The 11056-nt window shown below is 48.3% G+C and overlaps 2 protein-coding genes across 2 annotated transcripts in view; one reads left to right on the top strand and one right to left on the bottom strand.

Annotated features, from left to right (window-relative positions):
- Positions 1-552: 552 nt before the first annotated feature.
- Positions 553-4447, bottom strand: LOC132074059 (uncharacterized). Its single transcript, XM_059473478.1, has 2 exons — positions 3688-4447; positions 553-2884 (listed from the first exon to the last, which is right to left on the bottom strand). The coding sequence occupies exons 1-2, from the start codon at positions 4139-4141 to the stop codon at positions 2226-2228; spliced, it is 1113 nt and encodes a 370-aa protein (XP_059329461.1). The 5' UTR covers positions 4142-4447; the 3' UTR covers positions 553-2225.
- An 863-nt stretch (positions 4448-5310) lies between these two features.
- The window catches only part of CDAN1 (codanin 1), a 34063-nt gene continuing 28317 nt past the window's right edge, over positions 5311-11056 (top strand). The window contains exons 1-3 of the mRNA XM_059474892.1: positions 5311-5406; positions 7146-7846; positions 9391-9597. Of these exons, the coding sequence (XP_059330875.1) occupies positions 5311-5406; positions 7146-7846; positions 9391-9597 (1004 nt within the window). The remainder of the gene's footprint in view (positions 5407-7145; positions 7847-9390; positions 9598-11056) is intronic.

The raw sequence follows: 11056 nt of genomic DNA, 5'->3' as shown, positions 1-11056 counted from the left end.
TTGTAGCTGCCTCTCACGTAAATCAGTACTGGAACACGAGAAAGCGGACACAAATCACCTCTCCCAGGAAGTAGGTGAAATTCAAGAATTAACAGTTGCAAAAAGAATTGAAACATCAAGAGAAAGGTTAGAACTGCCAGTTGCAACCTGGACAAGCTCAAACTGCTGCCCAGAAGGACCAGGTAGATCGCATTTCCAAATCTACCTGGAATACCATGGTAGCATGAATTACCTTCTGTGTCCATGAAAACAAAATACAGAAAATCCTGCTCAAGAGAGCCCATCTGTACTGATGGAGGAGAAATAATGCTTCCAATAAGTTAATTTGAAAAGCTTTTAACAACATAAAAACAAAAATCCATAGAAGGATTCTTTGCCATTCTTAAACTCAGCAATTTCTTAATACCTGTCACCCACACTATCTTCTTTTGTTAAGGGAAACCTGGAAAAAAGAACTTTCTCTTCTTCAAGGCATTAATCCCAAAGAACATTGTGCTGTACACATATACATTTTATTTTTGTGAGATTTTTTCACATTTTACTCCATCTGTGATTCTGAAGGGAAACACTTGCTAACTGATTACCCTTTCACATTTTAGTAGGCAGCAGTGGCTGGTTTCTGAAGTGCAGATGAGTTAATTCAGTACACCAAAATGGTGGACATGAACATTTTCATACGGTGGTGTTCAGTCAAAGCTGACTGCAAAAGTGGCATACCTTATGCTATGATTACATATTCTTATGCTTCTAGGAGAGGGGCAGTTTCATTGTGATTCTCTATGTTATTTGTATTTGCTAAATTTCTGCAGCAGGAATGCTTGTGCAAACTGACTGTAACACTACAAGCAGCCAGTCATTGCTATAGGCCAAATTTATCTGCAGAACCTTTTTAAATGTTGGTGATAAATGCTTAAGAAGAGCACCTGAATGACTTTCCATTGGACAACATTTCAGGTGAGTGTTTTTGTTTGACCTCTGGTACAACTGCCAGATACAAGAACATTGCACCTCTGCTACTTCTGAATTGTGCAAAGTAGAGTGGCTTGAATATGTAAGCCTGAAACACAAAATAGTGCCAGTGACAATAGTTTTCCCTATCTAAATACGAAATGGCAATTTTTCTTTTTGGCATGAAGATAAAATGATTTTTGCTTGTTTCAGAGTTGACACCAAGTTACATTTTGCTCCAACTTGTCCTCATCTTTCTTCTTCCTTGGCTACTTAGTTATGAGAAAGGAAATGATAATCCAAGCTTTCTAAACTATGCAGGAGCATTTGCCTAGAACGAAGTGAGCCCCTGCCTCCTGTAATTTAACAGCAAATCTGACTTCCATTTCATGTAAAAAAATACAAAGCTTTTTGTTCTCTGTATTTCAAACACTGTGGTATTGATTCAATTTCTTAAAAAATCAGATGAAGATACAGCCTACATATAACCTATATGTCAGAAACAGGCATCACTCATCCATTACTCATTTTTCTGTATTTCTCTATTTTAAACATGTGACTGGTTAAAAAAAGAGACTACCCTGCTAGTGCAGTGAAACACAATGTCTCTGAAGAGAGGGTGCATTTGACAAGCCAGGAATGAACAACAGCCAAGTGGAACAATGCTGTATGACTTCTGAGGAGGACACTAATGAATGCCAGTGAATGCTCAGTGCTAAACCATTTCTAGAATAAGCAGGTATCTTAAACTCCTTCTGTGATGCCTTGCACAGCTCAGACTTCTAAAACCTCAACAACAACAACAACCAAGCAAACACCCCCAACATAACTATTAGAAAAGAGAAGTACTTAAAAAGCCAGCTGCTTCTGAGGCTTGTTTAATCCAAGAACCAAGTAACTTCTGTAAGTTAGCTCCTGGTGGTAGTAACCATAATGTTACTTTTTTACCCCACTCTCATGCCTTTTATTTTTCACAAGGTGACATTAAACAAAGGATGATACAGACAAAAGTCTTACTCAAAATAAATGTTTTTTTTTTTTTTTTTTTTTTTTTTTTAAGAGAATAAGAGGATAAAGAAAAGAGAAGAAATTTATTAGTCAACTGCAACAGAGTTAACTGGAGGCTGGTAATTAGTGTTTAATGCCACCTATAGTAAAATGTTTCCCACTGGGAAAAACATGGGAGGCAAGTCCACTTCACTCCTTTGAAGTCACAGGCCGGAGCAGAACATACATCAGCACCCAAGAACACAGTCATTTTACATCTATTCAAGTTTTTACACATCTGCAAAGCAGAAATAGTAGCAGCCATTTGGATGCTCTTTCTTAATGGTTCTCAGGGGGGGCCTAGGAAACTCAGAAGGACCTGGTTCTTGTGACATGGAGCTGGAGCTGCAGCTGCTGCTTCTGCTGCTGCTTCCAGCCACCTGTGCTCTAGCTCTGTCCTTAGCAGGGGAGAGCTGGGGGGATCCTGGGCTCAGGTACCCAGCTGTGGTCTGAGTAGATGCAGTGGCATGTGTGGTTGGGCCAGTGTTGTTTTTCACATAGACGTTCTTGATAGCAACAAGTGTATGTGCCATGATGCTGATGCTGTTACTCAGATCTTGCATGCCTTGCTGCAGCAGCCGAAGATTGTGGTTGACACTGTCAAAGCCAGACTGGATCACCTGTATTTGGGTCTGCTGAATCTGCAGTAGGTCCTCTTCAGTCATTTCATTTTGGTCTGCCTGGCACCTGCCTTTTGTTTTGGCTTTTACTTTCCCAGAGGAACCACCACCTGATGTCCCCAGAAAAGGCAGTTGTTCTTGACTAGGTGGAACCACTACCATGTCCCCAGAGCTTTCTTCTGGCTCCACCACCTTCACTACTATTTCTTCTTTGAGGTTCATCTGCTCAAGACTGGATTGATGAGATGGGCCAGGACTGCCATTAAACCCTAGAAGAGGTGGAGGGAAGAAAAGCAAAGGAAAGCCCATAAGAAACTTCATAACCTCAGTGGTGACATATTTTCACGTCCACTAAGCACTAACATCAGTCCTTGAAACAAGACTCTCAAAATATGCTATCGATGGTTTTAGAATACAAATTACTTCGAGAGGTGGTAAAAAAACCACAAATACACATTCACCAGTTAACCATGTATCTGCATACTACAGCTCCCTTACCACCACAGAAGCCAAGCTTTAGGATGCCAGAGACAAAGTTCACTGCAAGCTCATTTCATGCCATATCGTGCACGCAGTAAACAGTTAGCATTGCTCAGAGCTCAGCATTGCTGAAACACTGGATTGCAAGAATCCCTTGATATTCCAGCATGCTAGGACAATATCGCTGGCATGTATGAAGTTATGTGCTCGCAGCACTTTGTACTGGCTGGACCTGCGTGCTGCCATTTGCAAGAATAATAACGGCAATAGCGAAGATCGGTGGCCGAGTCTATCGCCTCGTGGATGGGCAGCATCTCCTACGAATCGCTGTTTTTATTCTTGGTGCTGTTCTTAGACACTTCTGTGACCTAGAGCACGAAGCCTCACAGTTCTGTGTGCGCGCGTATACGTTTTGCCTTTCCAAGGATCCGAACCAGCGCTTTCCTGCGGGGTCGGTGCCCGCGGCCCCTGCGCGCACGCAGCGGTCGGGCAGCGCCGCTCCCCGCGCACCGGGGCTCCCGCGGCTGCGCTGGGGGACGCCGGGCGGGCGGAGGGTCCGTGGCGGCGCCGCGGGGGTCGCTCCCGCACTCACCCATGTCCCCCACGACGGCGCCGGGCAGCTCCAGCGTGTCGATGCCGCCCACGATGGGCACGGCCTCGGCGGGCAGCAGGGAGCCGTAGGGGCGGCGCTGGCGGCGGGCGGGCGGCGCGGCGGCGGGCGGCAGCTCCTCCGGGGCCAGGAAGAGGCCGAGGGCGGGGGGCGCCGGCGGCCCGCAGCCCTGCGAAAGGCGGCACAGCTTGCTGCGGTCGCGGCGCTTCAGGTCCCGCCAGCGCTTCTTCAGGTCCTCCACGTCGCGGGGGCAGGCGGCTACCGGGTTCACCTTGTGCCGGATCAGCTCCCACACCTTCCGCTTCTGGCCCGCGGAGGCGCGGCCGGGTCCCGCCGCGAACAGCAACTGCTCGTGCTTCAGCACCTGCTCGATCAGCACCTCCGTCTCCGCCTCGTTGAAGTTCGCCTTGCGCCGTTTGGGGGAGTCCTCGGCCATCCTCCGCCGGGGGTGTCGGCGCGCGGGCAGGCGGACGAGGAACCGCGGGGAGGGGCGGTCGCCACTGCTCTTCCCTGCGCCCCGACCCGCGGGTGCCGCCGCCGCTAGGCCGGGCCCCGAGCCCTGCTGGGGAAGGAAATACCGCGCATGAGAGGAAAAGACGCGCACGGACCGGCGCAGGCGCCCCGTGCCCCGCGTGTTGACATGGGGAGGGGGCGCGGCCCCCGCCCGCCTCCCCGGCGGGAATCCCCGCTCGGCGCCGCCCCCGCGGGAAGGGGGAACACGGCGGGCCCACCCCCGGCGCGGGTTGTGCGCGTGCTCGGCGGGAGCGGGGCCGGGAATGGCGGCGGTTTTGGAGCTGCTGTTGCAGGAGGAGGTGCCGGTCAGCGCCGTGGTGCGGTGGCTCCGGCACGGCCCCGGCCACCGCACGGCTGAGGTAACGCGCGCTAGGTCGTCCGCCCGCAGCGCCCTGGCTCCGGCGGGACCGGGCCCGCAGCCGCGCCGCTCCCCCAGCACCCTCCGCTGCCGCGGGCCGGGGCCGTGCGGGAAAGTTTTTCCGCCCCGCGCTGCTGTGAGGGGTGAAGCCCGCGTGGGTCAGCCCGGGGCCCCGTCAGGTGCCGTTCGCGGCCGAGCGTCTGTCGAGCCGCCAGCGGCACCGCCCCCGGCGCGGGCGGGCTCCGGGCACGGCGGCGGGAAGGCGAGGCCGCCGGCGGGAGCTGCGCCGGGAGCTGCCTGGCGGGCGTGTGAAACCCGCTGGAATGCGCGGCGTGAGCCCGCCGGAGCTCAGCGCCGCCGGCGCCGGGCGGTCTCGGGCGGGCGGTGGCTCCGGGGCGGGAGGCGGGGAGGCCCCGCGGGCACGGGAAGCGCCGGGAGCCTGGGGCGCCGTGTGCTAGCGCAGAGCCGGCGGGACCGGGGGTGGGCAGCGCAGCACGGCGCGGCACAGCACAACACAGCACAGCTGGTGTCCTGAGGGAACGCGGTGACACTTCCCGCATCTCTGTAGGGGAAGGCAGCGGTGAAAGCGGGACGAGGCTGTCAGCACCCGGGGCTTGGTGGTGGCTCTCTGCAGGCGCCAGCGCGCCTCCCGGCTGGATGTTCCTCCCGCCTGGACCTTGAGGAGGATCTTTGCGGGCTGGGAGAGGGTGTTTATTGGCTGAGTTTTGTAACGAATGATTTGGCTTCTTGTGGAAATAAAAACTTTTGTAACTGTAGATAGACTAGGAGTGCTTATGTTTCCCATAGAGAATGACACAGAGAAACAATTGGTATTTAAAGCATCTTCTACCTGATCCCCTTGCATAGTGCTACCTAGAATTATAATCAAAACTCAATGGTGTCACCCCCATGAGTTAGTTGGGTATTGCCATCATCCTAAATGTATGGGAAGAATGGACCAGCACTTTTATGTTGTGTGGTATTTCTTCAGCTGTGACTTGCAGAAGCAAACCTGTGGACATTATGAAGTTTGAGATCCTGGCAGCTCAGCTAGTGCTGTGTGGGTGAGGGGTGGGGAGGTCAAAAAGTTTGCCTTTGCAATGGAATTTCTTGCTGCCTTTTGCTGTTGGGAGCAGTGCAGTTACTTCAGCATGAGAAAGCAAGTGAGAGGTTTGCAGCTGGCAGCTGACAGGTTGCTGTTACCCAGTTGTGGAGGAAACAAACCTCCGTTAACTTGGACAGAGAAAGACGAGTGAAAATAAGTTGTGCTCTGAAAAGTTGGTGAAACTGCCCAACCGTATGCATAGCATAGACTGTAATCATCTTTGTGCCCCTGTGCTAATTCCAGGGGAAGGAAATGCTAGGCCATGTCTTGCTCTAGCTCTCATGGCAGTTTTGGGCTGGACATGGTCTTCTGACACCTCATGGGGGTTGTATTCTGAGCTGTGCTTTTTCACCGATTGTTGCCTGCTTGGCTTGTTATCTGGGCTGTGTCAGAATTTCACACTTCTCCAAGGAGCTGAATTGGTCTCACACTTTAAAATATGAATTTAAGTATAGGTGTTGAAGATTGTGTGAGTCCAGTTACAGACAGGCATGTTAATTTTACTTTCACTTCTTTCTTTCTTGCAGAAACCGCCTTCAGAAATAGTGTTTGCTTTTTTGACTTTTCATCTCGTTAGGGTTGTGAATACAACTTTACAGGAGTTTGTATGCAATGCTTTCAGTATTAGTGAGGAAAAGGTTTTGAGAACTTCTTCTGTTGTTGCAAATTTTGCTGCATCCCTCTGAGAGGAAACAGAAACCTGATGGAGTGTTAGGAACAAAAGAATTTTTACCCAGGGTACAAAACTTCAAACTGCGCATGTAGCGTGAAGTCATTTTTGTCTAGATTTACCCTTGTAAGATCAATGCCACCTGTTAGATTTCAAATGTGTTGGGTCAGTGGTGGGGTTTTTGTTTAAGTTTCTCAAGTATAAACTTCACATACCTTAAAATTGCACAGTCTCTATTTAGACTTCTGTGAGTTCTCGAGCAAAATTATTTAACTGAAATGGAAGAGCAGCTTTGGTTGTGTATTTGGCGCTGCAGGGCTCCGGGTGCTGCAGCGGTTGGTGTTACAGCACCCCTCTGTGGGAGCAGGCGGCATTCACAGAAAAACAGGGTGCAGAGACCTTGCAGACTGTAGATTTTTCTGTTAGAATTAGATGCTTTCAGTATTGATGTTTTCAAAATGTTGAACTTGGGGGCGTCAGTTGCTCCAAGTCCTCCCTGGTCATAGCTGCAGAGAGTATTACTGATGTTTCCATGGAACAGTTTCAGTTTTTTTCAAATCAGAGACCAAAGTGAATGACTCCATCTGAAAACTTGTGCCAAAATGGCTTGTGTGTAGGCTGTTTTTAGGGTCTGTGACGAGCACTATTGAATTTCAGTGATGTACTTTGACAAGTCATGTTGGTTTTTATTGTGTATTGAAATCCCATATTTACTACTTAAATGTGTCTGGGTACTTGGACAGAAAGAATCAGGTAGCATCTTTATATTAATTTTTTGTCTACTTCTCTTGTAGGAGAATCACATTCATGACAAGCTGGTATCTCTTAGCTTGCTTCAGAAAGATTTTGTGCCTTTTCTGCTGAATTTTTTAAGGGAGCAGACCAGCCAGATCCTGACTAATGGACCCCCTACTCCTGCTAAAACTCCTAATTCCAAGGCTCATGGGAGCCAAAGGACAGGATCAGAAAGGAGGGCAGGCCATGCAACCAGCAGCCGAGTGCAGCTCTTTTCTCAAAGGACTTCAGTGACCACCTGCACCACAGATACCAGCTTTTCTCCTGATGCAGCATCCAGTGGTTCCTCTTCCTTTTCTGGGTCGAACCTGTCTAGCCCTTACGGTGATTTCCCCAGCGTGGTCTCCAGCAGCAGCCCGAGCTTTGGGCACAGCCCTGTGCTGCACCACGGTGAGAGGCGTTCCTCTCAGAAGGCCAGCCTGGGGAGCTTCCTGGCAGCCACGCCGGAGGCGCTGCCCGTGAGACGGGGCCGCAGGAAAGGCAGCAGCTCGGCCGGCGCCTCTGGCCGGCAGGCGGCTCGCGATCTGGGCCGTTCCCTTGCTGAAGAGGAGGATGGAAAGAGTGATGGTGGATCGTGGAGTGGAGGGAGAAGGAAGCGGAGTGAAGTGCTTCTTGTTTCTGCCAGATCCCCGCCCAGCCAGCTAAACCTTAACAACCTGGAGGAGTTTCCACCCATGGGTGCTGCCTCTGGCTGGACAAAGTAAGAGCGAGTCCGCCTCGTTGTGTCACTGGGATTGCTGCAGGTTGCAGCTCCTTGACCAGCAGTTGTGGGTGTCCAGATGCAGAAGAGGCTGTAATACACAATAGCTGGCTTCTGGGAAACATGGTCAGAACTGCTTTGTTCTGGTCATTGAGTAGGGAGGGGAGTATTGCCTTGACAGGGAGTCAGGTTTCCTCTCCGAGGGCTCATCCAAGACACCTCTTTTGCCTCTCACTTGTGATGCTGCCTGCAGCTGGCCAGTGCACGGCCCAGCTGATACAAAGCTGAGCTCTTTGTCCTTGTGTGTTCTAATGAGTCAGCGTTATCTTGGCTCCTCACGTTTCTCATTTAACAGAATATCAATTGGTAAGGAAGAGCTATCCTGGAAGGCTCTCCAGCTTTACTGATGCTAGCAAAAAAGCTTTTGGATTGATCTTCTGTGGCTTCTGGTAGCAGATGTTAGCCTGCAGCTTCATTTGTGCTGTGTAATTGTGGACAAAATAGCAGGCTGTGTTCTTGGTCTGCAGCAAGCCCTGGTCTCCTTGGTGACTTCAGCTAAGCTTTGGGGCAGCTGTTTGTGTTGTGGTTGCCTCAGTCCTTTCATCTTTGTCTTTGCATTCTTTAAAATCCTCATTACCAAATAGAAAGCCTTTGTGTCAGCCTGTTTGCTCTGTATATCAGTCACTGGTCTCTGAAAGTGGGACTTTCTAGTTGGACATGCAAAATTTCAGCTAAAAATTATAACATGAGTGAGTGTTCAGCAAATCCAAATGCAGGGGTTGGGTCCTGCTCTAGACGCTACTTTGGCCAAGGGAGATAAGATGTGTTTCCAGCACAGCCAGCAAGTCTCTCTTCCTCAATTGCATTGATGCTCAGCTAGGAAAAGGAAGTAGGAAAGAGACTACAGGTCTTTGGAAATCAATGTTACAGCGATTTTGAGAACACCTTAGCAGTTAATATGTAGCAACCAGCATTTCTGTGGTGCTTTATGTTTCTGTATCCATTTCCATTTTTTTAATGCTTTTTTTGCTACTTTACCAAGCCTATTCCTGAAGGACACATCAAGTATTTTATGCAGGAAGGATGAGTTTCCCTGAACTTAAAACAGCCTGGACTCCCACTGATAGACAATGGCAACTTGATTGATTTTGGTGGGTTTTTTTCCTCCTGATCATGTCTGAAATGAATTCACCAGCAGTTTCTTACTAAAATGGGGCATATCCTGTCCTGCAAATTAGAAACCTTTGGAAGGGTTGTGTGGCCCTGTGGTACCTGTTAGATGACTTGCTATTTGATAATTAATTTTGCTGCAGGTTTAGCAGGTTGCTTGTAGCAGGCTATAGCTCCATGACTTTTTTTTTTTTCAGTGATAGAATAAAATTAATAATTACAGGTACAGTTTAGAAATTCAATAACCCAGCTCAACATCCATTTTGTTTTAACATTAGATTCCTCTGGAAGAGTTGATTGCACATCTGTCTTCAGACCGAAATTTTTGTTATTGTTTAGCTTGATTTTAGTGGGATTGCTTCTGTTCTTTTCAGCAAAAGCAAACCATCGAGGCGAATCAACCCAACTCCTGTGAGTGCTGAGCGGCCCCTCTCGAAACCAAAGACCTGTTTCACTTCTACACCTGTCAGCTGGTCTCCAGCCTCGAGCCTCGAGGCCTTTGCTGCTGTCCAGGAAGGACACCTCTCATCTGTGATGAGCAACAGCCTTCAAGAGGAGAGGGAGATGCTGAAGAAAGAACGGTACAGTCTGAGCAGGGGGCTGATTCTTAATTCCCTTGTGTCCTGGTTCCAGACAGGACAGGGTTCATTTTTCAGTAGCCAGGAGAGGGCATGGCCAGGACAAAGTGAAAATGACAGAAGAATATCCAAACCAGATATTGGTAACCTTAAATTATAATTTGCCAAAGCCAAATGTGTCTGTGGTATCAGACTAGGATATTAATGCGCCTAGCTCATGTTTGCCGTTTTAGAGGTATGCTGACTCTGGAACAATGACCCTCACTTCAAAAGTGTAGTCAGTTCTCACTGCTTTTATGAGATTTTTCCCTTCATGGAAATGAATGTGTGGCTATCTCCTATGCATCTTTCCTTAGATTGCACAGGCAAAGCAATTGGGTGTAATTAGACTGTGTTTGAAGATTGCACCAAAACACATTGGTTTGGAAAAAATGAGTTAGTGATGCAAATGTGTAGAAAGTGTTAATGGTCTTGCAAGGTAGGTAGGCTAACAGAAGCTTGCAGTCAGAGAAAACAGAATATGGGCACTTGAGATTCTGTTTTAAAGATTACTACTGCAGTTATGTGTTGAAAATTGCTGTCAGATGAAGTGAATCTTCTAATTTTGTCTCTGCTGTTTGGTTAGTGTGTGACTTTCATTGCTTGTAAAGTGGTATCACTGGTAGTCTGTGAAGATTGATACTTGGAAAAAAACCAAACTGCAGTAGTTTGCACTATTGTTTATTGTTTATAATTGCTGAGAGAACTGTTGCTGTTCTTTGTAGATTTTGTTCTTGGGGAAACTCCTCAGGACACATGGGTGTAATTCTTTTCCTGCTAAGTTTTGCAGTTCACTTCAGTGTGACCAGAACTGGCTGAAACATATCCTGTAGAGTCTAATGAATTACTGCTTGTACTGAACCTGCAGCAGAAATGCTCAGGATTCAAACCTGCCACTCTGCGCTTAAGTCTAGCACCTATTCCAGTCTGAATTCTACCTGAAATGTCCCAGTAATGTGTATCAACTGTGTAAGGTTTTCGGTGTTGTTTAGGTGGCCTGGAAAGGCCCAGGGATGGCCTTGAAGAGCTCGGCGCTTCAAAGGATGAGGAGAGACTTCTGATCTTGTCTCGGTTTTGGTGTTTATTAATTGTTTATCTAAAAGATTTTCTTTCAGCTCGACAGAGGTCTGCACAGCAAGTTAGCTATGGGCACACTTTGAGCCCCCGGGGCGGTCACTTATCTTTATACTCTAAGTTACGTGTACAATATTTATCATTTCTCTTCAATACTTTCTACTCTTATTAACTGGTGCACTTTTAGTAATGACTAATCTTAAAGTGCCACCACCACTACAGAAGATGGAGGCCAAGAAGAAGAAGAAGAAGAACAGGACACGCCCCAATTCTTCTATCTTACTTCTTTAGACTCTCCTGTACCAAAATCCTAAACTCTGTGTTTTACACTTTAACTAACTTATCCCTT

This window comes from Ammospiza nelsoni, chromosome 6 (genome assembly GCF_027579445.1).
Source record: "Ammospiza nelsoni isolate bAmmNel1 chromosome 6, bAmmNel1.pri, whole genome shotgun sequence".
NCBI classification, from domain to species: domain Eukaryota; kingdom Metazoa; phylum Chordata; class Aves; order Passeriformes; family Passerellidae; genus Ammospiza; species Ammospiza nelsoni.
Note: the sequence above shows the minus strand (reverse complement) of the source record. Positions and strands in the feature narration are given on the sequence as shown.

Excerpts from the sequence above, each read along its gene's own strand:
- LOC132074059 (XM_059473478.1), bottom strand. The coding sequence starts at position 4,141 with ATGGCCGAGGACTCCCCCAAACGGCGCAAGGCGAACTTCAACGAGGCG. Across the intron at positions 2,885-3,687 it reads CGCCGTCGTGGGGGACATGG|GGTTTAATGGCAGTCCTGGC; the intron begins GTGAGTGCGGGA and ends CACCTCTTCTAG.